General features: G+C 40.3%; 1 protein-coding gene across 2 annotated transcripts in view; it reads left to right on the top strand.

Moving 5' to 3' along the window:
* The first annotated feature begins 12339 nt into the window (after positions 1 to 12339).
* ERI3 (ERI1 exoribonuclease family member 3) overlaps positions 12340 to 27913 on the top strand; it is a 249232-nt gene continuing 233658 nt past the window's right edge. The window contains exons 1-2 of one of the 2 annotated variants that reach the window (XM_034414908.3): positions 12340 to 12572; positions 25758 to 26023. In XM_034414908.3, coding sequence (XP_034270799.1) covers positions 25781 to 26023 — 243 coding nt within the window. In that variant the 5' untranslated portion in view covers positions 12340 to 12572; positions 25758 to 25780. Of the gene's footprint in view, positions 12573 to 22667; positions 24285 to 25757; positions 26024 to 27913 lie in introns of those variants that run through there. The other variant, XM_034414909.3, reaches the window with a different exon arrangement.

Below are 27913 nucleotides of genomic sequence, written 5' to 3'. Positions count from 1 at the left end.
CAAGACTTTATAGTTAGGGAACGTGTAGTATAAAAGAAATTCTCCAGAAGATATTATTGCACAAAAATCAGGTCAGTCCATTTTCAATAGAACAACTGACCAAGGGAAAAAAATAAAAATATAAAGAAAACAAGAGTTTCCTAGTCTGACTATTTTAAGAAAAGAAAGAAGGGGATGGTGGGAAGAGAAGGGGAGGGAAAAAAAACCTTTGCTCTTCATATTTATGTAAAAATATTGCAGGGCATAGCCTGATTTAATTGGGAAAAAAAAATCCTGAAGCTTTAATTACCTTTAGAAGTTAAAAAAGCATCATGCTAAAAATCCAGTAGCTTTTCTAACCACATATCTCCTGAGTGTTGTTTGTCTGTAACTTCCTGAACTTCTAATAACCATCTATGCTGCTTGGAGTTCTGAGAGTTATAGAATACAGCTCTGGATTAACTATTAAGCAAAAAAAGCAAAAAAATTAAGCAAAAAAATGCTTAGGTCATCAAGGGAAGGGAGGCATCACAGAGTTTCCCCCCCCCCTTAGCTAACATATTCTTTCATTGTCATACTTCATTTTAATTTTCAGTACTTATTAAGTTTTAGTGCCTTGTCAGTTAAAAAATGGAAGGGATGAGGGCCACCATTGGTGGGCTATGCTTAAGGCATCAGTTAGCCTTAGTTTGGCCCTGAAAGGGTACATTTGAAATATACCAGGCTGGAGGAGGCACTCTGTGTGGTTTGCATCAGCTGAAATCTATGAACGTAAGTGTTATGTCCTTATAAGGACATCCGCCAGGGGATTGGTCGATTCCACAGGTGGGAGTTTTAAATAGCTGTCATTGGCCGGCTGGTTTGCCGGAGCCGCATAAAAGGAGGCTCCGCAGAGCAGCCGGCAGATTTATTTATTCTTATCTAATAAAAGTGCTGGACAAACTGCAGCTGAGTCACGTCTCTTTCCCTGCGCCGATCTAACACTGGTGACGAAGGACGAGCAAAGAACCGACAGCAGATCAGGGGCACGATCGCCACCACCACCCAGAAAGCGCTGAATCACTAAGCAGAATCCCCAGAGTCACTGAATCACTGAACCATGGCCGGACCACAAATCTCGCTGGCTCCATTCGATCTGAACCAGGAGAAATGGAAGTCATTCATGGTCTGATTCAGACAATTCCTGGCAGCGGATTCACCGATCTGGACGACAACAGGAAGAGAGCCCTCTTCCTAGCTCACTGTGGCTCTGGGGTCTTGGAAATGGCCATGGACCTCGTGGCACCGAGGGACATAGAGCTGATGCCATGGTCCGAGCTACAAGAAGTCCTTCAGGAGCACTACGCCCCATCAAGCACCCCGTTAGCCAACCGATTCGACTTCCATCAGCAGAACCAGCACGATGGGGAATCGTTCAAGACTTCGTCTTGGCGCTCCGGAAAATCGCGGCCAGCTGCGAGTTCGAGAATGTGGACGTCCAGCTGAAGGACTGAATCGTCTTCAGAATGAGGGACAGCACCGTACAAAAGAAACTCCTCAGCTGGAAGAAAGTGTCCTTAAAAGCCATGATTGAGGAAGCGACGGCCGCCGAATTTCTGACAGAGCAGCAGCCACAATGAGGATGTCCAAGGGGATCCACAAGAATCACAGAGATCCCCAACCATCTTCAGATGAGACCACCACCGGGTCTGAATTGGAATTCGAAATGGCCGTCCATAAGGTCACAAGACCCCAAAGATGGGAAAAACTCCAAGATGGCGGCCGGGAGGAACGCTGTGCCAGCTGCAACAGGGATCATCCACGCGCCAGATGTCGCTGGTGGGAGGTGACCTGCCGATGCTGCAGGAGGAAGGGCCACATCACGGAGGCATGCAGAACCAATTTTAGAGGCTCCCAGACCAACGGACCGCGAATACCAGAGATCATCCAAACGGTCCCAATACCCCTGGTGAGACGGAGAAAGCCATGCAAAGAGCAGAGGGATCCACCAAGTTCCACATGACCGTCCACGTGGAAGGGGCACCATGCCCCATGGAGATCGATTCGGGATCGCCGTACTCGATCATGGACTGGGGAAAGCTGAAAAAACTCAAGCCACAGCTGTCCAAAAGACATCTCGAGCTGCTGCAAGCAAGACTGGTGGATTTTGGGGGGCATTCCATCAGAATCTTGGGGAGGACCAAGATTAAAGTGCAATTCAAAGACTTTGCAAGGGACCTACCCATCGCTGTTGTAAAGGAGATCCGACCGACTCTGCTAGGAGTGGAGTGGTTCAGGCCCCTAGGGCTCATCATTGGCGGCATCAACCAAATCTGACAGAATTCACTCGACCAGCTCCTAGATGACTTCAGGGACGTCTTTGACGGGAGCCTAGGTAATTTCCTGGGGAAATTACTTTCAATCACTTTCAATTTAGACCCCACAATTGCCCCTATTCAGCTTAAGCCCCGCAGAGTTCCATTCGCCTTCCGGCCTAAAGTTGATGCCCAGCTGGACAAATTAATCGCCCAGGGCATTCTGGAACCGATTGATCATGCGGCATGGGAGACCCCCATTGTGACCCCCATGAAGCATGATGGATCTGTGCGCATCTGCGCAGATTATAAGTGCACAATTAACAGGGCACTTCAGCAGAGTGCATATCCCGTACCAGTGGGGCAACATCGGTTACATTCACTTGGTAGCGGGACCATATTCGCAAAACTGGACCTGGGCCAGGCTTACCACAACTGCCAGTAGATGAAAAGACTGCAGAGGCACAAACCATTGTCACACATAGGGGCGCATTTAAATGCAACCGCCTCCAATTTGGAGTCAGCACTGCCCCGGGTATATTCCAATCAATGATGGAACGCCTTCTACAAGGCATTCCAGGGGTGGTGCCATACTTCGACGACGTCTTCATCTCCGGAGACTCAGAAACCCAACTAATGGAACGGCTCAGGCTTATCCTACAACGGTTCCAGGTGAAGAATCTAAGAGTCAGAAGGGACAAGTGCATTATCGGAGTCCAGGAGGTCGAGTTCCTGGGCTACCTAATTGATAGCTAAGGCATCCATCCCATCAAGGTAGATAAAAGGTAAAAGCAATCCATGAAGCTCCAGCCCCCAAAACAAAAATGGAGCTTCAGGCTTTCTTGGGACTCCTGAATTTTTACAGTGTCTTTTTAAAACAGAAAGCCACCATTGCTGAGTCACTCCATCGACTCTTAGGGAAGGCGGTCCCTTGGAAGTGGGGTGAAGATGAAGAGGCAGCCTTCAAAAAAATCAAAAGACTCCTATCATCAGGCAGTGCCCTCATGCAGTATCATGAGTCACTTCCCCTGTCCTTGACCTGCGACGCCTCGCCGTACGGAGTGGGAGCTGTCCTCAGACATCAGCTGCCCAATGGCTCTGAAGCCCCCATCACATTTTTTCAAAGACAATGTCCTCAGCAGAGCGAAACTATAGCCAGCTAGACAAAGAAGCTCTAGCCATCGTAGCTGGCATTAAGAGGTTCCATGAATACCTCTATGGAAGAACCTTTACAATTATCACGGACCACAAGCCATTGCCTGGACTACTGTCAGGGGACAAGCAACTGCCCACCTACATGTCGCCCAGGATGTCACGCTGGGCCATCTTCCTTTCCGGGTATTCCTACAAACTAATTCACAGACCCAGAAAGAACATCTGCAATGCCGATGCACTCAGCAGATGCCCCATCCAAGAACCAGTGGTAGACCCGGCACCCACTCTCGGGCTGTATCACATTGACGAGGACCAGCTGTGCCCCGTGTCATCAACCACAGTGGCCAATCACACCCAGAGGGACAGAACCCTCAAGCAAGTCCTCTCCTGGACCTTAAAGGGCTGGCCTACTGGGAGAGTGGGTGAAGAATTCACCCCATTCGTGCGAAGGCAACAGGAACTCGCCGTCATGAAAGGCTGCCTTCTCTGGGGTGACAGGGTGGTGATTCCTCACACCCTACAGAAAAAGTCTTTGGAGACCTTGCACAGTGGCCACCCAGGCATAGTCAGGATGAAGGCACTGGCACGGAGCTATGTCTGGTGGCCAATGCTGGACAAAGACATCGAGGCTTGGATCGCCAGATGTGACCCATGCCAAGCGACGAGACCGGCGCCCCCGCAAGCCCAGCCGATAGAGTGAGAACCATCCAGCAGCCCATGGCCGAGGATCCATATCGACTTTGCGGAGCCAGTGGATGGAAAGTTCCTCCTCATTGTGGTGGATGCGTTCTCGAAGTGGCTGGAGGTAATAGCGATGCCCACCACCATGACAGAAGCCACCATCAGGGCACTCCGCCGGCTATTTGCCACACACGGTCTACCGGACGTCCTGGTGTTGGACAACGGCCCGCAACTAACATCCAAAATGATGGAAGCATTCCTGGCGGAACACGGCATCAGGCATGCCCTCATCGCCCTGTACAGACCAGCTGGAAACGGGCAAGTGGAAAAAATGGTGAGGCTCACCAAAGATACCCTCACCAAAATGGGCACAGGGGACTGGCAGGAAAAGATTGACAAGTTCCTGTTTGCCCAGCATATTACCCCACAGTCGACCACAAGAAAAAGCCCGGCAGAACTCCTGATGGGGAGAAGGCTGCGATCATTGCTAGATCGGCTTCACCCACAATACAACCCGAAAGACAAACCAAACAGCCCACAGCCGCCGTGGAGCTTTGGAAGTGGAGACCTGGTCTTTGCCCTGAACTTCCAAGCACCGCCGAAGTGGATCAAAGGCCAAATCGGAAGAGTGACCGGCCCGAGGTCGTACAAAGTGGAGCTGGACGACGGGCAGTCCTGCAGGCGGCACATCGACCAACTCCGGAAAAGGTGGAGGGAAGTTGAGGGAAACCACCCCGACGAGGTAGGCCTGCAACACCCCGACGAGGTAGGCCTGCAACACCCTGACGAGGTGGGCCAGCACCAACCTGTCTCGGTGGGCCACCTCCACTGCAGCGCAGCAGACGAGGTAGACCGGCGACCACCCAGCACAACGGGCCATCATCCCACCAACAATGACGACCAGCAATCCCACAGCGAAAGGGACTTCCGCTACAACCAAGTAGACCGGCGACAACCTGACACGGCATGCCTACAATAACCTGGCGAGGTAGGCATCCGCCACCCCAGCGAGGGGGACTCGCGCCACACCAACGACAGGGTTCAACATCGCCCCTGCCTGGGAGACCAACACCACTTCTGCGGGGGAGGCCTACTCAACCCCGACGAGGTAGGCCAGCACCACCCCTGTGGGGCCGGCCAGCAACATCCCCAACGTCAAGCGGGAGCACACCCATGGGGATGCCCCACCACCACCGACTGTGGGACACCCAGAACGGGAGGCGAAGAGAAGGGAAAAGAACTGAGGGTCCTACCGAGATTCAGCTGTCCAGTCCGAGCGCAGGGCGAACGCCAGGAACCGAGCGCCCAGATTCCAGCCGGGAAGAGGGACCTCACCGACTGCAGGATGGCTCTTTGACTCCAGCCGGAGGCGCTAGGCGAGGCCCCGCACACTCAACGGCCGAGTCCCAGAATGTACCGCCGCAGGGACGGGAGAGAACAGCAGCTCAACCCGTCCGGAGCGGCGTCGAGGAAAGAACTGAACCCACAGGTCAGGTAGGACTATTAATCGTCCCGCCTACCTGCGCGACTACGTGACCTACATGGGCCACGGATTGACGGACTAAGAACTAAGAGGGGAGGGGTGTTATGTCCGTATAAGGACATCCGCCGGGGGATTGGTCGATTCCACCGGCGGGAGTTTTAAATAGCTGTCATTGGCCGGCTGGTTTGCCGGAGCCGCATAAAAGGAGGCTCCGCAGAGCAGCTGGCAGATTTATTTATTCTTATCTAATAAAAGTGCTGGATGAACTGCAGCTGAGTCGCATCTCTTTCCCTGCGCTGATCTAACAGTAAGTGTGTTGGATCCTGACACAACAATTTATAAACTGCATAAGGAGGTGATACCAAGGTGGTACTCAAAGTGTTAACCATGTGATTATAAACTATTGGGATTTTTTTTAATAATTTGCAAACAGTAACCAGACTTCTCTGATAGAACAAAAGTGCATACTGTATACAGAAAAAATATAGATAAATCTTTTATCCAAATTGCCTAAGTTCCCACATTGTACTAAGCCATGGTTTGTTTAGTCATTATTTATTTAATAAATCACAATTGGCTGGGTTTATCCAATACGCTAAAATATAACTCATAGTCTGTCAAACACAGTACCTGGTTTCTCATATCGCACAATGCCAGAATGTTTTAGAATGATACAGTATGTGAATCCCCACAATCTATAACTGATACCTCCAATTTATTTTTGTCCCACCGTAGTTTTCCATTCTGCTATGTCTTTTCCCCCCTTTCTATTCAATTTCTCTGATTCTGATAGACTCTCTGAAGAAGTCCATGTAGTTTTCCTGCCAAGATTTTTTTAGAAGTGGTTTGCCGTTGCCTCCTTCCTAGGGCTGAGAGAAAGTAAGTGGTCCAAGGTCATCCAGATGACTTTATGCCTAAGGCAGGATTAGAACTCATGATCTTCCAGTTTCTCATCTGATGCCTTAATCACTATGCCAAATTGTCTCTGTCTTTTACTTTTGGTTATTAAGGGGTTACAAATTTTTCCTGCTACCATAGAAATAATTATATTATTCCCAATATCATTTGACAGAATAAATTGAGAAGTAATTAGTATACAGTAACAGGAAAAGTGAGTTGTGAAACATAGTCAAGAATGTCTGTAATGTTTAAACCAAACATAACATAGCCATGGTTATAAGAGGCAATATAAATATAACATGTTCACTGTGAATATTAATATTTCCCTAAATATATATCCAAGTTGGTTAATTAGTCCCACTGGCAATGTTAGGAACTGAAGGATTTGGGCTGGCACATTATTAACTTGTTAAATAAAACATAGTATAATACAAGATTATTCCTTATGGGTATTAAGAGACATTGTCACAATATTTGTACTTAGCAGTAATTACTGTGCTGGCATAGAGTCTGTTTTCAAGATGGTTATATAACACTTCTGTCTAATGCTGTTTTACAGCTCTCTGTTTAACTGCACATGGGATAGCTTTTCATTTGGATGGGAGACATATGAAAAACCACAATGAGCCACTGATTTTTTTCCCCTGTTGTAATCCTTTCCCAGATTCTCAGGCTGAAATATGTTAGTTAGGGAATTCTGGGAGTTGAATTCCATACATCTTAAAGTTGCTAATGCTGAGAAAACCTATAGAGTAAAGTTGCTAAGAGTTTAGTAAATACTTATGGAACCTAAAATATAAATTACAGTAAGCTGTTTAACAAGTCTCTTTAATTCTTTAAAATAATGTACAATGGGGTTAATAATTTAAGATTTAAGGATAGTTCGGAGGCTACTCGTGGTGCCTATCTATACTGAATGTCCTAAATTCAGAGATTCATTAACATCAGCCAAATTCTTTTTTCTATCCAAAACCAAGAAACAGCTCAAGTTCTAATTCAGTGTCTGTTTGGTAAGTCTAAATCAAACCTTAATCTGTATGAGGCAGATTAGGACAGCTTCTGTTCAGTCAAATAGTAGATCAGGAATTTTATTTTATTTTTTATTTTATTACAATTTATATGCCGCCCTTCTCCTGAGGGACTCAGGGCGGCTTACAAGATAAAAATTCAACAATATTAATTAAATATACATTAAAATCCAATTAAAATTAATTAAAATTATTACAATGTAAAAACCCCCTCAAGGGTCAGTCCATTTGATGAAAAAGCCACGTCTTCAGTTCGCCACGGAAGGAAAGGAGGTCGGGGGCTGTCCTAAGCTCGGTGGGAAAACCGTTCCAGATGGTCAGCGCTCCCACAGAGAACGCTCTCTCCTGGGGGCCGCCAGCCGACATTGTCTGACTGACAGCACCTTGAGGAGGCACACTCTGTGAGAGCACACAGGATGATGGGAGGATGGCAGAAGATGATCCTGCAAGTACCCCGGGCCTAAGCCATGTAGGACTTTATAGGTGAGCACCAGCACCTTGAAATGAACCCGAAGGACCACCGGCAGCCAGTGCAGCTCGCGCAGGAGAGGTGTTACACGGGAGTAACGAGAGGCTCCCGTAACAACTAGTGCGGCTGCATTCTGGACTAGCTGAAGCCTCCGGGTGCATCCCAAGGGCAGCCCAATGTAGAGGGCATTACAGTAATCCAACCGAGAAGTAACAAGGGCATGAGTGACCATGGCGAGGGCATCCTGGTCTAGGAAAGGGCGCAACTGGCGCACCAGGCGTACCTGTGCGAAAGCCCCCCTGGTTACGGCTGTCAACTGATCTTCTAAAGACAGCCATGAATCCAGGAGGACACCCAGATTGCGAACCGTTTCAGAGGGATATAAACTCTGCAGAGTGAAGTTAAACTAGTTAGCATTTGAATGAATTTCTGGATTTAGTTTAAGTTTAGGAATAATGAATGTTTAAAAAGTTATCCTGCCAAATACAATTGTTTGTGAAGCTGTCAGAACTGATTATGAGTATCTTCAAACAGTTAAATGTCACACCTCTTATAATTGATGCAAATCAGTGTGAAATGCTACCAGTTCAGGGCGATTCTCCCGAACCTGTAGTGAAAATGCTACTGGTTTGCCCAAACCAGTAGTAAAAAAATGTTTTAAAAAGTAAATAAAAAGTTCTGACGATTGTGTAGCACAGCTGATCGCCTGAACTTTTTTTTTTACTTTTTTAAAGCATTTTTTTACTACCCGTTCAGGCAATAGGTAGTTTAAAAATACTTTTAAAAACTTTAAAAAAAGTTCTGACAATCAGCTGTGACAATTAGCTATGCCGTGCGATCCTTGGAACTTTTTTTTTACTTTTTAAATAATTTTTTACTACTTATTGGGGATCTGTTTTTTGCTCCCAGGAGGCTTCTCTGAGGCCTGCTAGGACAAAAACGGGGGGTGGGGGTGTGCTTAGAAAGAAAGAAAGAAAGAAAGAAAGAAAGAAAGAAAGAAAGAAAGAAAGAGAAAGGGAGGGAGGGAGGGAGGGAAAAAGGAGAGGAAGGAAGGACCACAAATCTGGCACTAGACGCAACTTCAGAGGATACCTTGAAAGAGCACAGCAATCCAGGGCTGGAAGGGACTTGGAGGTCATCTAGCCCCACCCCCTGCTCCAGCAGGACATTGTTAAAGTGAGTTTCTGTCTTTTGACCCCCCAGTCATATGCCTATATAGCCACATGCCCACTCAGTCACATAACCCCACCAAGCCACGCCACCAAGCCACACCCACAGAACCGGTAGGAAAAAAAATTAGATTTCACCACTGATGCAAATTATATCATTTTTGTGTAATTGATGCCATATAGTGTCTTAGTTATTTCCTATCTGGACTACCATAACATATCTTATATAGAATCACTTTTAAAAATGTTTGGAAACAACTTGTGCAGACTGTTTTAGATTGAACTGTTCAATGGGACTGGTTATATGGATTGTGACCTATATCTTTCCTAACCACAGAAGAAGCACCAATTTTGGCCCCATTAGTATTATATATGCACAATTTTTATCATCTCTGCTTATTTTAATTTCATAACATCAGTTACATCAATATATGCTGTCTACTTTAAAGTATTTTTAAAATGGAAGAATTTGCTGTGTTACCCATTAGAGTTTCTGTTTCGTGCTATAAGCTGAAAAATGTATGACAACTAGGATATTTTGGATGGACAGTTCTTCTTATTATGGAATAAAGGGCATTGTTAAGCCACTTCAGTTTTCCCTGTGTGACAAATTGTAAGTGAACTACTGATAAGATTTTATGAATGGGACTGAGTTATTGCATAGTAAACCTTTGGCAGGAAATGCCCCTTGTGTGCTCTCATACATTTAAATCTGTAACTCCTTTTTAATTTTGCCTTAAATTCTGATCACACATGCTTTATAGCTTCAATATAGCAGCTTTTTTTGTCTTCCTCTTCTTTCTGGCTTGATGTATCATTTTGTTTGATAAAAACAGCAGAAGATTACCAAAACGTGGTCGCAATTTTATATACGTTATATTAAAATGATGTCAATAATATAATTGCCTAACAGTAGATTTCAAAATCTGTGGTAATATATGTAGTCTAAACATTAAAAAAAAACAGGAAAAATGAAGTAGTTATGAAATACATTTCACAGGGAGCATAATATTAACTTAAAGCTTGCTGCACTGCCAAGAAAGAGGAAATTGGAAGAATCACATAGAAATTCCATATTTTGTAATTTCTATGTGATTCCATAGAGCTATAAACTCCATTAATTATAGTAAGCATCTATAGATTAAAGCCCATTGTTTCACCTCTTACCTGATTTGTCTAGCAAAAAGAATGGTGACAGTAACAGCAGTTCTACCATTTGCATCGCATTTTTCCTTATTTTTCCTCATATAGTCTAAATAATTTATGAACAGACTATTATATATGCAATAAGAGTAAGTCAATGTTTTACAGCTATATTTTCAATGTTACTTGTGCACTTCTGGTACTCTCTGAAGATAGAATGAATCTGGAGCAAATGATTAAGGAACAGGGACATTGTCAAGTTTGAGGTGATTCTAGATAACATATCCTAGCATCAGCATAGTTCATTTTGACAAATAGGCAACCCTAAATAAATGTTAAGGGGTATTAGCTTCTGCTATAGGAGTCATCTCAGATTCTTGGGCCTTAGTATTAGGCAGCTGCCATGACAGTGATTTTGAGAATAGTTTAGGATAGTGGCTAAGATGCTGGGCTAAAAACCAGAAAAATATTAATTCTAATCTATCTTTAGATATAAAAGCAAGCTGGGTGATATTGGGTTAGTCACACTTTCTTAGACAAACATACCTCACAGGGCTCCTGTTCTGAGAAAAATAAACTCAGAAGCATTAGATACATATGCTGATCTCAAAACAAAGGTGGACTGAAAATTTAATAAACAAGGAAACATACTGTAACCTGTGGCATCTTCACTATTCTTATGAGTGTACATCGCTATATAAAGAAGAGAAGGAAGATGAATTCCTATCCTGCTACTAATGCACTAGAATAACATTGTTATTACCAAATGTTGTTTTCAAACAAAAGGGGGAAACAACAGAGCTTTAATAGGTATCACTCAGATACAATAATATAGCTAAGATCTTTTCAGAGGTTAGTATTATGCTGCATTTCCTCTAGTGATACTCTGTACAGCAGTATCTTCCATAGTGAAGACACAAGGGGTTGTTCTCTGCTTTTGTTCTTTTTCCATATACGAACTTCTACCTGATAAAGCAATAGTGCACTTTATTTCTTTGAACTTCTGTCTTCTTCCACAATTATGAATTTTCCTTGGTTTTCAAAATGCCTGTTTATGAGCCATTCAGAGTCATGTATTGAGGAGGGTGGCTTTATAATTTTAATCAGTCAGTCAATGAAACACATTGAGTTGCCTAAACTTGGTCTTCACAGGGAGCACCTGTAATACACGGAACAGAATATTAATCTTTGAGAGCAAATAGCACTAAAAGACTAGATTTAACCTTAGGTTAGACACCATGCAGCTAAAGTAAAAGACTGTGGAAAATAGATTTGGCTGCAGTTTAAATCTAGTACTTTACCTCATCTTTGATTGTTGCTTATTGTAAAGTTTGATTACAAATATTTTATATTAAAATAATGACACGTTAATACTATATGCTACATTCACTGATATGTGACAGCCAGTTTGGTGTAGTGGTTAAAGATCTGGCCTAGAAACTAAGACTATGAATTCTAGAACTGTATTAGGCATGAAAGCCGTCTGAGACGTTAAGCCATTCTCTCAGCATCCGACCTTGCAGGGCTGTTGAAGGAAAACAGGACACAGCAGTTTTAGATATGTTCACTGACTTGAAATATATATATGAAAAAGGAAGGATAAATATAGAATAATATGTCACATCCAGTATTCAGTGCATGAACAGAGGGGCATTTTTGTCTCCTGCTGCTTCCTTCCTGTGTGCTCTAAATATAATTGTGAAGATCTCCCAAACTTCTAAAGCAGATTGGAAGATGCACAGGAACAGGATAGTGAAAGAGAAAGATGGAATGCAAAAAAGTCTTCTGCATAATCTGACATCTTCAGATGAATTCAGTGAAACATTTTACCATGAAACAGCTATTTGTGAATATGTGTGTATGTGTATGTATGTGTATAATTCACACAACCAACAACTTTATTGATTAGAAAGCTCAGAATTGAAAGCAAAATACTGCCAAGGCTAAATTTGTCAATGAATGATAATATTCGTGACGTTAAGGCAGTTTTTGTGCGACAACGCCCATGCGAGCTCCTTCCTTCCTGAACCAACTCATCAGAGAAACGGAGGATTCCAAGACGCCACCTGCGGAATCCCTCCCCGCCTCCCTCCGACAGGATTCGAAACTACGTATCCCACAATGCCAAGGAAGCAAGAGGCGCGCGGCAATATTTTTTTTTTACGCGCATGTCCGCAACCAAGAAGTCCGCCCCCTAGGGCGGGAACCTCCGTCGGGGTTGGTCGATACTGCTGTCGTTTATATTGAGTTCGAGGGTCAGAGGGCGCGAAGGTGAGTGGCTGCTGTTGGGGACTCGTGGTGCTGAGGGATGGGGGTGACCGGGGCTGTCCTGGGGGCGGGGGTGTCTGGGGGTTTACTGACTGGGGAATGCCTGAGTGGCGAGGATGGGAAGGGCCTGCCGGTTGGGACTCTGAGGGCCTAAGTGGGCCCTGAGGCCAAGATCGGGGGGCGCGGTGTAGGATGCATTGGGGGATGGAGCTCGGCCTGCGGTGACGGATTTTTACGAATCCCCGCCGATTCTGGGATGCGGAATTGCCAGCTTCCCCGCTTAGCGCCGGTTGGGCCGGGCGGGGAGGTTGCAGCAGCTCAGTTAACAGAATCGAGAGAAGCGGTGATTTGGGAGGTGGAGGTAGAAGGGAAGACTCAGTGAGGCCTGGCCGGCAAGTTGCATTGGGGAGCCAGGGGCTGGATTAGCCGGTGTGATTTTACGGAGCAAACGGAGAAATAAAAGCTATGGGAAGGAATAGCTATGGCTTGTGGGAAGGGATGGATGTACTTGTTCCGAGATTTTGTTAATGGCTAAAATCTTGATGTGTGGTATTTGGTTACACACTTTTATCAGTTTTAGGGGGAAAGACTGTTCAACTCCCTGTGCTTTGCTCCAGAAGCTAGCAGTCATCTAAAATTCAGGCTGTGGGAATAAAAGGACAAATAGTTGAAAGGCAGTTGCTCAGGTTGATTGGCAAGAATGGAATTTAGCTTTCAACCAGAAGTGATGCAGCTGTTTTTTGTTTTTTTTTTGGTTATGACTGGTGTAAACATGTTAAATATCAAAAGTCTGTCAGACTGAAGTCTAGAACTCAAAAATGATAGGCACAGTAGAGAGACGGGTAGTTTACTAGACTTGTTTTTCTGCAGGAGCGTGGTTGGTGGAAAGATACCATGCTAACGGTTTCCCTTTTAAACAATAGCTTTATTTCTTTCCTGCTGCAATAAACTGAGTATTTGGGATTGTAAATTGGAAAAATGACAAGGATAGATAATGTGGATAGAAGTAGATATATGATCTTCGAAAGAAAGTATGTTTCTGGAGAAATGCAGTGATGAAGATATTGAGTAGGCTGTAATCCTAAAGCATTTATTAGGCAGTAAATCTCAGTACCAGTAGGATCTCCTTGACAATATTGTATTCATAGGATGCATTCTTTAAAGACTTGGAAACAGAAATCTGATTAAAATATATTTGTTATTCTACTGATTGAGAAATGTGACCTTGCATTGTGTTAAATATGCCAAACTAATCATTTAATTTAGATACAAAACTTTTAGATTATTTCCTCTGCAAATAATTGTCTGTCCACCACTTAAAGAAGCCTTAAGAGAAAAAAATGTCCGTTTGGTAACTACCCAGGCTTTCCAAAAGTATCTCTTGAATATGGAATCAGAGCTCCCTGAATAGATGTCATTAGAAATCCATGTGGGGAAGGATAAGCTTTTTACTCATGACCAATATATATTTTGTGATTTAGGGTCAAAGTATTGTATGCATCGTGTGTGTGTGTGTGTGTGTGTGTGTGTGTGTGTGTGTGGTTTACCTAGGCCATCTGATTAGCCATGGTCAGTGGTGGGTTCCTCCCGGTTCTGCCGAGCTGGTAGCAGTGACGATACGATGTCACCGAACCGGTTCTGGCCCCCCGCCCCCCTCCATTATCCTTACCTTTTATTTGGCCCCACCCCCAATCTATTGCTGCCTCCTGAGTCCCAGCTGATTGGCTAGAGGGAAAAAAACTGTTTAAACTCTTGCCGCAGGGCTTCAAAGGGCCGCCCTACAGCTGATCAGTGTTAAACGAAAACAAATGAGTAGACCGATGCCTGCAAAAATAAATGGGTAGACCGGTGCCTGCAACAATAAATGGGTAGACTGGTGCCTGCAACAATAAATGGGTAGATCAGTGCTTCTAAAAACAAATGAGTAGACCAGTGCCTGGAAAAATAAATGAGTAGACATGTGCCTGCAAAAATAAATGGGTAGACCAGTGCCTCCAAAAACAAATGAGTAGACCGGTGCCTCCAAAAACAAATGAGTAGACTGGTACAGCTCGGCAAGCAGTTAAAAGCCTGGTAGACCAGTACCTCTGCTAAATCCTAAAGAATTGTCAGATGACTATCAAGCCACGTCCACAAAATAAGCCCCGCCCACAGAACCGATAGTAAAAAATTTTTAGAACCCACCCCTGGCCATGGTGCATTTTTCTTGTATCGTGTCATGATCATTGTTTCCCACTACTAAGTTCTTGCACACAAGTATATTGTTACTACTTCAAATCTTCCTTTTCTGATGGATATTGAATTTATATATTAAATTTACATAAAGAGTTTATCTCATCATGAGCCATGGATCCATCCTAATGGGCACTTGAGACATTGCACTAAGATATATTGTGATTGTTTGCTTTTTTTGCCATCACATTTTGAGAATTTATTCTTTTTGTAACTTATTTATGAATAAGCCATTATGGCGTGTTCAAATCTTGGCCAGTATAATTTGTAATCATTACCATTTTAAATGATTGAAGATATAATATATTCTAGAGAAATTTGGCTGTTTCCTTCTACTAAAACACATTAAAAAATACCTTAGGGGTCTTTTAGAGTGCAAAAACTACCTTTTCTTTTAGAAATCCGGGTATTTCCAAATTGATAAATAAGTCTGATCACTCTCATGATATAATATTGATTGTGGTAACTGGATGAATGTTGAATTCTACTTTATCTACAGTGTGTAGATAGATGGAATAGTTTACACGCTCAGAAGTATTTGTTGAATGAAAGACTTTATATTCTAATGTCTCAAAGTGTATTTTAATAATTATCTTCAGGTAAATTTGGGTAGTACATGCTGTACTTTTATTTTTTATATAAATAATCATAAAACAAGAAAAATAAAAGAAAGGACAAAGATAATTACAATGCATCACATTTAAAAAAAATTACAAACAAGTCCTGAAAAGAAAAAAAACACACAACAGAAAAAAAGAAAGCATAATGTACTATTATAACAGTTAACAATTTTATTTATATAAAATATGAATAATCAAGTATGTATATATTAATTTCTAATATATAGCCTTATCATTGTAGTATGTGCTGTACTTGATGAAGCATCTGATCATTTTATTCTATCATTTAAAATCTAATATTATTTTAATATTTTATTCTTCTATCATTTAAAATCCAAACAGAAGAAAAGATATGACAGTTGATAGTCTTTTGCTTCGACTATATGAACTTCTCCCCTAAACAGTCAGATGCCATTCATGTATTTTTCAGCTTCTTCAGCCATTTTGATTTGTTTGATTTGGATTATTCTTGAAACATTTTTCAGTTACTTCACAAACTTCAATTATCTGATCAAGAAGCATACTTTTGTAACCAGCAAAATATGAGTTTTATATCATTGCAAGACTTTTTCCCCCACTTAGGATGTCAGCTATAACCTTCAACCATGTTTCATTTAGATTTAACAATCAGTCTGAAATTTGCTTCCTTATTTGCCAAGAAGAACTTCTTTACCACACCTATTAGCATTTGCTTAGATTTAGATGATGTAATCTCATATTGTATATTCATTCAAAATTTGGCAGTTACTTTGCCTGGAATTTTGCCTGGAAGCTTAAGATTGCTTTGCCTGGAATTCATCCTGGTCTGAAGTGGCTTCTTGATCACAGCTGATAAGTCTTCTGTATATTAGTGAGATGTGTCATACAAAGTGGCGTCATTTCTGGTTAATATTAACCAGAATTTGAAATAGTATTGTATTGAAATAGTATTCATTTCTTTTCCAATTCTGTTTAATTAAAAAAATACTAATACTATCTACTCTACATTTACGCATCAAGAAGAGCCATAGTTTAGAGAGCTACTTCGTATGGATATAATGTAATCAGTCTGTCACCCCTAGAAAGGAGTTGGGTTAGTTTACTATCATACAAATGTGTCTTTAGCATTATTTAAAAAATAAAAAATGGCATACAGTATTCACTTTACATGCTATACTGATAACAAAAAACAATTGAATAGAAATGTGTAACAGCTAATTATCGAATATAAAATATTGTCATGAATTAAAGGTTGATATGAATATTAATGACAACTCAAGGAATAAAATCTTAGATATATTAGGAAAAAAATATTTTTTAAATCATATTTGTGTAATTGCTCATCTCATATGAAAGTGACTGAGAGGCATACAAATATTTAGAGGTATTTTCATTCCATATTTATTTTGTAATGTACCTGCTTTGGGTTGTAATGAATGATATTCATTAGATGAAAGTTGTCAATATTTGGGTGTTACTATTGTAGGAGTCTAGTAATTATAAGCATAGAACTTTAATAAAATAACATTAATTTATTAAACTTGTATGCTGCTTTGATTCACAGTGATTTGGGATAGCTCAAACCAAAGGAATTGCAGAAATTATAATTATAACGTGAAAACAAGAGCAAACTATTTTGGGTGGATGCACATATTTGTGTTAAGATAGAATGTTTGCTATGAAAAAGCAAATCTGAATTTGAAATAGTAGCTTGTTTGTATGTTACGACACATAAATAGAGACTAGAGGGCTGATTATGATTAAATTACTAACTTGGCTTGATTTTGTATTCAGCCTAACCCTAAGCTTTTTATCTAGTTCAAAGAAGTGGAAATTAAGAGCTACTCATGTGCAAAACTGACTCTGGTTTGTTCAACAAATCAGGTTTAAAATAGTCTATGGCTTAGCATATTGTGAGAATGTTATGGGTTTTGTCAATATTATGTTTTTAAAAATACAGTTTTAAAATAACTTAAAAAAAAGATTAGGAAAAAAAAATAGTGTACTTAACATTGATTAAATTTTATACTCAAGCCAAACTTTATTTTTTGGATATATATAAATATTCTGAAGCATAAAATATGGAGTATATGCATTCCATAACATTTCTATATTTTCAGGAGGAAGCCACACTAACTTTGCGCATCCTAGTAACTGATAATTTGTGCTTACAAAACTATGCTACCTGGTTTTCACATAATTTATTAAGTGAAAACCATTCAAAGTGAATTATAATTTAGTCTAGGATCTGAATCCTGTCACTACTTCAAAAACTGAATTATGTACCATATTTATTTTTACCATTTATGCTTTCTCAAAATTGTCACTAAAACTAGATAATTTCAATTTAGAAATAGTCCAGTGTAACTTTTTCCTGCATTAATTCTGTTAGTTATTAGTTTTACAGGACAATGCATTTTTGAAAATAAACATTTTTTGTAAACAGCTTTGTTTCTTACTAGGACAAGTGAAACTTTGCACTTCCATTGGAGTTGGACAGCTCTAACAGAATCAAATATATTTATATCTATACTCATGAATTACCTTGATTTCTCATTTGTAGAAACACCTTTTTATATCCTGAAATTTTATATTTATTAGAAATTATGTTATCATTTAACACTAACACATCATTGTATATTTATTTACATTTTGTACGAGATTTACATTTTGGAAAAAGGTTGCCAAATCAAAAAAAAGGAATTATGTGAAATTTTAACATGTGCTATAATAGTCTTTTTCAAATTGGTGTCCATCAGATATTTTTTAATTTAGTTGTAGTTCAATTAATAAGACCACCTTTCCAATTGTCTTGACTCTGGGTAGCTGACAATAGTTAAGAATAGATAATCAGTAGCCAAGATAAACCATGAACAAAAATCTATGCAATCATCTGCCATATTTTTTAACATTTGTACCATATATGATGGCTCTTTAGCTATATTGACTTGGAGTTTTGGAAGTTGCATGCCCAGTACATCTAAAAAACAAGCTACCTAAAAACTATGGTGGTATATATTGATACAACTGATTTGTTCTTCAACATCAAGTATATCTACAATCTTACTGCACTTAATATTTGCTTATTAATCCCTAATATATTTTCATTCTTTACTTTGTTGGCATATCAATTCATCATTAAAACTTATGAATATTGGATTCGTTGTTAAAAGTTGCCTAGGATGATCACACGGTATTATACCACAATAGTTGTTTTCGTTTCAGCACTTTATTTTTCCTAATATTTAATTTAATAGGCCAAATTAAGGTTTTGGTATTTAACAAATAGTTTATAAGGATGAAACTATTATGAATATTGAGATAATGAAGATAATTAAGTTCCACCTGTTGGATGTAGGTTCCCTCATACAGAAAAGATTTTCATTGATGAAAATCATGCATAATTGCTAATGTCAGATGAGGTCCAAATTCCACAATGGTGATAAATTGGTTTCTATCTTTTTTCCATAGATATGTTCCCTGCCCTTTGTCATCTTCTTTCTAAATCATTCTTTCTTATTATATCTAAATACGGTAGTTAAATTACCAGAATATTAGTTACTTGTTCATAGAATAAGCAATATTTTTCAGTTTGTATCACCTTAAGATCTGAAAAGGATTTTGAAGTCAAGGAGATTATTCTCAGATTGGCTTGACTCTTGTATGTCATGGATTATAAAGGAAGCTAGATAATTCCATGATATTGCTAGCAGGATAAAATTTAAATTGCCCAATTTCATGTGAGAATTCTATCCTGTCTTGTATGCAAATGAAGGTTTATTTTGATCTTCACTATTTTGAATGAGTCAATGTTAAATATTCTGAATAGTATCCTAGATTCAAAAATTGCTGGATTAAATTGATCAATTTCTTCATACTGGTTTTGACTCTTGGTCGTTTTAATACAGTAGATAATTTTTACTAAATGCTAAATAAGAAAGTATTACCCATTTATTGGGCTTGGCTTTTAAGAAAATTACAGTATTTTATTGTGAAATGTAAGACAGGAGGAATTATTTGTTTTGTTTTCATTCCTTCGAAAAAGTGCTGTGACTTCAGGCTTATGATAATTCATTGACCTCTATGATTTTATTCTATACTGTTATATCTGCATAGAAGAATATATTTTCATTAATATATTGATAATATTCTATCCAGACAAAAGAGAAATATAATTCTTACTTTAAGCAGACAGCTGGCCATGTTATAAAATGTCCAGACAGTTTTTATGATCAGGATGCCTTTATACCCTTTTGGTCGATGCATCAGAGATGGATCTATTCTTGTATGACCATAATTGATCATAACCATACATGTTAGAATATGGATTTGTTTGTATCTTGAAAATCTGATTTTAGTTGCATTGATTGGTGACTGGACCATAATGGATACAAAAACAATGATCTGCTCTTAATTTTTATTAGAGTCTACTCTTTCCCCTGTCCTATCTTTTCTTATAAAAATTGTAGAATGATGTCAGAAAATACAACTACAATGAATTTATCTACTTTTTATTGAAAATCAGCTATTGGAATTATCTGTCTGATTTATGTACATGTACAGATTTCGTTTGTTTTATTATAAACTTTACCTATAAAATTTAAATATTGGTATTATATACAAAGATCCCATAAAGCTGAAATTCATTAGCTATTTTGTTAATATGTAAAAAATAGTTGCAAACCTGAGTATTAAGTTTTAATAATATAAAAATATAATTAAATTATTAATTATTCATAGCTGCTAGGCAGATATTATACTATATATAAGTCCTGGACCAGTCGCACTATTTGTTGTGACCCAGGCCCAAGTAAGGCGTAGGAAAATCAGTCAGTGAAAAAACAAACTTTATTCGAACAGCTGAGAATTACTTCATTTCCAGTGTTGTTCAACTAAATTAAAGCAAATTCCTCCCAACACAAATTCCTCAGTCCTATTGCAAATCTTGTCCAATTAGGCAAACTGCCAAAGGCCTTTCTTGGCAAACATTCAGAAGTCACAGATACAAAAATAAATACAAGACGTAGACGAAGAAGAAGACAAAACTACCAACGCAGCCGCACGAGCTGTCGTGGGTGCACCTAGGTACACCCACATTACACCAATTCTCCACGAGCTGCACTGGCTCCCTATTGGTCTCCGGTCACAATTCAAGGTGTTGGTTATTACCTTTAAAGCCCTACATGGCTCAAGGCCAGGTTATCTTCGAGACCGCCTTCTACCGCATAGCTCCCAGTGACCGGTAAGATCCCACAGAGTTGATCTCCCGGTCCCGTCAGCTAAACAGTGCCGGCTGGCGGGCCGCGGGGGAGGGCCTTCTCTGTGGCTGCCCCAGCTCTCTGGAACCAGTTATACCTCCTGAGATCCAGACCATCCCCACCCTATTGGCCTTCCGAAAAGCAGTGAACACCTGGCTTTTCTGGCAGGCCTGGGGCTGTTGCGATTTGGCAAGATCCGGCCATGAATGGTGTGAATCGGTTTTAATTGTTTTTAATGTTTTAATTTTTAATGTTTTTATATATGGTTTTTAAATGCTTTGTAAGCTGCCTTGAGTCTTCGGAGAAAGGTGGCATACAAGTTGAATAAATAAATAAATAAATAAATAAATAAATAAATAAATAAACGTTTTCTGGCAAAGCCCGAATGCCGTTGCTGGTCTGTTTTAAGCCTTATGGGAGAGGCCAATCATCTCTTGGCCCTACTCCCGAGTTGTCCTCTTTGCTTGAGCTGCTTTTGCCTTCTGGCAGCCCTTCACATGCGTGTATTAGAAACAGGCTCCTCCTGTTCCTCTGCCTCACTCCTATCAGTCTCTGGAGGTTCTGGAGTCCGCACCTCACTCCCCGATGGCCCTGGCCCCATCTCTGCCTCTGACGCAGAGCCCTCATCCGGGCCTTCCCCAGCCTCCAGGACTGGCCCATGTTCTTCTTCAGCCTCATCGCTGTCCGACTCCGCTGCCAGATCTGCAGGCTGCTGGCAGACCACAACACTATTAATGATACGAAGTATGGTATCTTCTTCTCCAAGCCCTTGTTCTGATCTTTCTTTTTTTCTCTCACAAAAGCATATTTTTCCATTTTTTCCCCCATCTCATTTTTTAAACAGATTCAAACTGTATGACAGTCATTCTTAGTAAACTATAAGCAAATTAGCTAATATCACGTCTTATTTGAACCAGAGTTTATCACGGCTGAATCTTGTAATCTAATTTCTGTGCCAGTGTTCAACCTTAATCTAAGGGATATTAATGCACTAAATCAGTTTTTCCTGCTAAAGTAGAAGTTTAGCAGGAGCATCTTCAAACTTCTGTTGGTATGCCATGGTCATGTGCTACAGGAATAGAGAAATAGAAAACTCTGCCTAGATTATTATAGGATATAATGTATTTTCTAGGTAATGTTATTTCAACAGATTACTTTCTTGAATGACTGAAGAGTTTTACAATATCTTCAGTAGTTTCTATGGAAAGCTTGGTGATGCTGCTTTTAAAAATATTTTAAAATCTAAAAATATGCTTTCTATACCATATCTTGTCACTACTTAACAGGTGCAAGTGGCATTATTTCTAGAATGTGTCCACTTAACCAAATGTTAGACTTTTTAAAAAAGATATACAGGCTCCTTATACTAAAACATTTAAAAGGCAAGTTACACGAAGGAAAGAGAACCTTCAAAACCAGAACAATTTTACAGTGCCAGATGGAGAGGTACCATTTTAATAGGATTTCAGTAACAGTCCTTCTCCCGCCCAGTAAATTTTGGTACTATTTTGATATTGTTAAAATAAATTATGCTATAAATTTTAATAAGTATTTTTCAGCAGATCAGCAGAATCACATGTATGCTGTTGCTAGATTTTCATATGGCCTAAACTGTTCTGAAATGTGGTTTTAGATTTAGCTGAGCATGTTGTGTAAATCCAGGGTTATATCCAAACCAAAATAAATCTTGGTTCAATATACAGTGATCAAAGCAAACCAGAAGTTTCTATCATGTGAATGATTTTTTTTCATTCTTAAAATTAATCTAATTTTGAGTGGGTAGGAGAAAGGAATAAGGTTCTTATATAGTACTACTTCAAAAGAAGTGTACTTCAACAAATTTTTAAATAAAAGGCTACAATTTCAAATACATTTGTCCAGATCTCTTCATTCTTGGGGCCAGGGGTCGGGTGGAAAATCTGCTGTTACTCTTCAGGACTCTTATCAATATGATGAAATGTGTATACAAAGTGGGAGATGGTGTCCCAGGAAGGAGGAAGCACATTCCAAGGTGGGGTGGGGGGCAAAACGAGACAATACAGCCTGGAGCTACATTGGAGATAGAGGAAGAGATTTAGGATAGCCATTGCGTGCGCGCAGACCAGCATGTGCGCCGGAACCTGGAAGAGCAATGGGTGACGACTGGCGTGCCCGGAGAGATGGCTCTGTGTTCCACTTCTGGCATGCGTGCCATAGGTTCACCATCATGGCCTTAAAGGGTATCACAAAGGAGGTCAGGCCTTGTTTTCTGTTACCTCAGAATACAGGACATGATGTAATAGATTTAAATTATAGAAAGGCTGTATCAAGTTAAATTCTAGTAATGATTTCAATAGGAGCAATTTTATAGCAGAACCAATTATGCAAAAGGTGTACATCCATCACTGGATGTATTCAAGCAGAAGCCTTTTAATTTGGTTTCTGGCATAGGACAAGTGGTTGGACTTGATGGTCTGAAAGATTTGAACTTAATAATTCTCTGCGAATATCGTTATATGCAGAGCATTATATATCTGGCACCTGAAAGCATGTATATAATATGTACACTTGATTTAAACATATCTTTTACAATTACTACCAGTTCAGCCATACAGTTACTAATGCAACTGTTTCAAACCCTGATTCCAGTTTTTTGTACCCTGTTTTCCCCAAAATAATACATCCCCTGATAATAAGTCGAATCGGGCTTTTGAGCGCATGGCAGTAAGGCCAAGCACTTATTTCAGGGTTCAAAAAAATATAAGACAGGGTCTTATTTTCGGGGAAACACGGTATTATAATTTCCATAATCTTCTAGCCAGTTGAAGAGGATATGATTTGTCCCAAAACTTGGGGGGGGGGCTCCAATAGTATCTAAAACTGAAAAATCATTGTCTTAAGCTTTCTCATGCAATTTGTTATGGATGGCTTGAGCAGTGCTAGGCACATAAAGCCATAAGGTAAATGTTCTGGTTCTGAGTTCCTATTTTATAAATTATTGCTATGGAGGCAGTACATGTGTGCTACTATTTACTAGACTGATTTGTATGATTTAAGGATTTTATAAATCGCATTTATATTGGAACTACTATTTTGAAATGTGGTTCAAAATGACATGAGCAGTGATCAGGTTTTTTTTTTCTCTCCAATTGGATTGTCTCCCTAAAGAGTTCAGTGTAGCATTCTTGAGCCATTCTATGTTGTATCCTCCTGGGAAGTTTAGATGGAGAAAGTGATTTCATATCCGAATGGGGTTTTAAACCTGCATTTCCCTGGTTTATGTACAATGCTCCCTCCATTATAACATATTGGTCCTTATTATTAATTCTGAACGTTATCAACTGTTGTATTACCATAGTATTTAGTAGCCAGGTTTACTGATAGTTACCAATCTCAATGGATGTCCTCCTGATACCCACTATATTATTGTTGGGGTGGCTTTAAAGGAGAGTCTTTCCAGCATGCATTTGGGAGGGACATACAATCCACCATCATTTTGTTTCCATTTTCTCTCTCTTTCTCTCTCTCCTTCCTCTCCCTCTCAGGAGTGCCCTTCACTTAGTGTTGACTCCTGGCAACCGCCTGGAGCAGTTCTGCAGTTTTCTTGGCAAATTTTTGGAAGTGGTTCATTATTGTCTCCTTCCTAGGTTAATTTCAAATCCTTATTGTTAGTGCACAACATATGTACAATGAGATTGGTTGAGCTCCTCATTGCACCTCCCCCTCCCCACACAGTGAAGACAGAAAATCCCTAACCCAATAAATCATTGGGCCCTGCAGTCCATCATACTACATGGTTATGATGTTATTTCTCATTCAGGAGTCTGACAGCCCACAGATAAAAACTGTTCTTCAGCCTGTTTGTGCGGCTGGCTATACTTCTATCTCTCCTTCCCAATGATAGGAGAGTAAAGAAGTTATGACCAGGGTGAGAGGTTGAGGGAGTAGTGTAAGGTTACCCAACTTGCCTCATACCTAAGGATGGACTAGAACATTTCTAGCTTCTAGTCTGGTACCTTAACCAGTACACTAAACTGGCTGTCATGTTTCTTAGTAATTTGATTAGTGCACAGATATCCTCAATGTATGACCATATTGGAGTCTCCCCATTATGCTTGCAAATGGTGATGGCCATTAAACAACATGGCTTTTCTTAATGATTCCTACCGCCTGATCTCCCTGTTGCAGTTGTTAAAACATGTGCATGTCGTTAAGCAGAGCATTTGGTGCCTCAGGTTGAGGGAGGCCCTGGGCGGCTTAGTGCAGGCTCAGACCCATTAGACCCTTACGTCTCAAGGCCTCCCTAATCCTGAGGCACCCCATGCTCTGTTTCCCAACTGTCCCCATAGCCCTTGAGTCTGCTCCTCCACCCCGCCTGTATCCCTGCAGGCCTCAGCCCCCATCCCCACAACTCTTAGACCTCTCCTCCACCGATCACGTATCATTTACTTACCTTTTGAAGATCTCCAAAGCTCTAGACTGCTGAACTGAGTATGTTAAATAAGTAGAATGGATTGCTTTGTCACATGGTTGTGTGGTGCAGTTGTGGAAATGGCTGCCATTTTCCAAGGGACCACAATTCAAGGTAACTGGTAAATGGTGGTCACTTCTGAAATCATGTCATTACAGCCACATGATGATATGATCTATTCTGCTTCCCTAATCCAAGCTCTGGAGATCATCAAAAGATAAATGAGGAAAAGGGTATGGAGTCTGGTGGACTGGGAAGCAGGCTCAAGGCCTGCAGGGATCCGGTAGAGTAAGATGGTGGGGGAGATATGCAGTGGGGGTTGGCAGTGTCCCTGTGATTGGTTGTAAGTGTGAACAACTGTGGGTCGCTGCAGCAGCTGTAACTTTGAGACCAGGTCAAAGTTGGGGAGTCTACTGTAACTTTAAATGGCTGCTAAGTGACTGGTCATTAAATGAAGACTACATGTAGCTGCTTTGGATCCTATTTTATGCAAAATATGGTAGAAGTGCTTTAAATAAGTGATGTGATTAATAGAAACTAATTTCCCGCTTCTGTTCAACTAAATAAATGGAAGTTGTATTTCCTCAACGACATTAAAATGAAGAAGTCTGTATGTGTAGAGTGATTCCTGTTTCTTTTTCTTTTGAAGTTCCAGATGCTGCTAGGTGTTCAATGATCACACGTCTCGGTTCAACAGCAGCAAGGCTTCACCTCAGATTGTTCCCAAGATTGAGGACTCCTCTGCTCTCCTTTCTGTTAGTTTTCCAGAGGTACAGCTCCACTAAAACCGGGAAACTGGCTTCTCACGGCTTTGCTTCCATGGCAGCAATGTCATCCTTTCCCCCACAGAGGTATCATTACTTCCTAGTGTTGGATTTTGAGGCCACGTGCGACAAGCCCCAGATCCACCCTCAGGTAATTATTTGGCTACAACTTGTTTCTCTTTTCATAAAGGAAGTGGTAGGATAGAAAAGCTTTTGCATTCTGTTCTGTGTTACCTCATATATCTTCTGAAGGATGGAGTTCATTCCCGTTTTATAAATGGATACAGTGTTTGAGAGACCAACATGATTCCAGAGAAAGTGTTGCCTTTTATTTCTTATAGTGCCCCCTTGTGTTTTCTCTTGCTAATTGATGATCCACTTTGTAATTTCCAGTTGTGTAAGGAATACCCAGGGCAACCTGAAGGCTTTCTGCTTTTGTGCCTTACATGCTATGAATTTCTGAAAATATATTTGAAGCTCTTTCCGTTTTCTGTCTAATTTTCAGTGGTACAAAGTTTGCAAATGACATAATACATGATGTGACCATGCATCCTTATTTGCTAGATTCTGCAGAACAGCTAGACTAATAACACCCCTAAGTATTTCCTTGTTTTCATTAGTTGCACTTATATGTTAAATTACAAGCCTAAATATTTTTGTATTGCTTTAAAAATAAGTTCCAGATGTTCACACTTGCAGGATAAACTAAGATTGTACTACTGTTTCTCCCAAACCTCACACTCAAATGGGCAGTGCATGCCTTTTTGAAAACAATCTGTTAGAAACTACATAATTTGATCTGCTTTTCTCTACTGCAAGTTTCCAATATTCTACACCTAAAAATAATGATTCTTCATATACAATGTACATTGTTTAACTGATTTCCCTAATCTGTTCTCATTAAACATGTTTTATTTACCAAGCTTGAGGTAAGGATTTTGGCAAGGGTATAGGGAGGTGGGATGGGAAGGAATATTTCCTATTGTATTTGGAGGGCCTAAAGAAATATCATAACTTTTCCTATTGATTACTATAAAAGTGAGAGACGAAAGTCCAGCCCTGTACCATCCATGTTCTTGTTTTTAACCTGTAATTGTTGATTTTAATCTTAATTTTAGTACTTTTAGTGTTTTTATATTTATGCTTTTATACTATTGTAAGCCATCCAGAATCAGTCGGAACAGTGAGATGGCCACCATATAAATTTAATATATAAAATAACTAAAAATAAAAGTGAATAATGCATATACATCTTCCAGTTTTTCCACAGAAAAGCAAATGAGTATTATTTTTAAAAAATCAGCGCATTTTTTTTGTATCTTGCATTGGACCTGCTTTATATTATTTGTAATCTTTATGAACACTTCTAGTTTCACCTCTAAAGATTTTGAATTGGAAAACATTGTTAAATAAAATTAGTCTTTCAGGTATTATGGTGATAACTGCTTGCAGTTCTGGGTTTAAGTGGAGCTGTGTTTTGTGCATTGATTTTATCAGAGACTTGCATTTTACCACCTTGAGACAATATTATCAGTCAATGCGTCACTTTTGACTGATTTTTTTTTCTTTTAGCATGCATAAAAAATTGAAGCGTTTTTGAAGTATGTTTAAGCTTCATGAAATCCTGAAACATTGTTATGTTTTAGTGCAGGGGTCCTCAAACTTTTTGAACGGGGGGGTCACTTCAGGGTCCCTCAGACTGTTGGGGGGCTGGACTGGCTAGGTGGGTGTGGCTGGGCCCCCATGTGGCTGGGTGGGTGTGGCTAGGTAGTCATGTGACTGGGTGGGCGTGGCTATGTGGTGATGTGACGGTGGGTGTGGCTGGTGGGCGGGGCCAATTTAGCAGTCCATTTTGCCAATTTAGCAGTCCATTAAATAATAGACACAAATGAAACTTTAATTTGTTTTCCTCCTGGGAGTGTTTTATTTGCTTTTGTTTGACTTTTCTTTTTACTAGATTATTTTTAAAGTTGTTTACGAGCCTAGTGGTCCACTTCAGAAAACTCAGTTTTGCAGCAATTCTTCTCAACCCCAAGGAGGT

The sequence above is a fragment of the Pantherophis guttatus genome, chromosome 3 (genome assembly GCF_059756535.1).
Source record: "Pantherophis guttatus breed Tessera chromosome 3, ASM5975653v1, whole genome shotgun sequence".
Classification (NCBI taxonomy): Eukaryota; Metazoa; Chordata; class Lepidosauria; order Squamata; family Colubridae; genus Pantherophis; species Pantherophis guttatus.
Note: the sequence above shows the minus strand (reverse complement) of the source record. Positions and strands in the feature narration are given on the sequence as shown.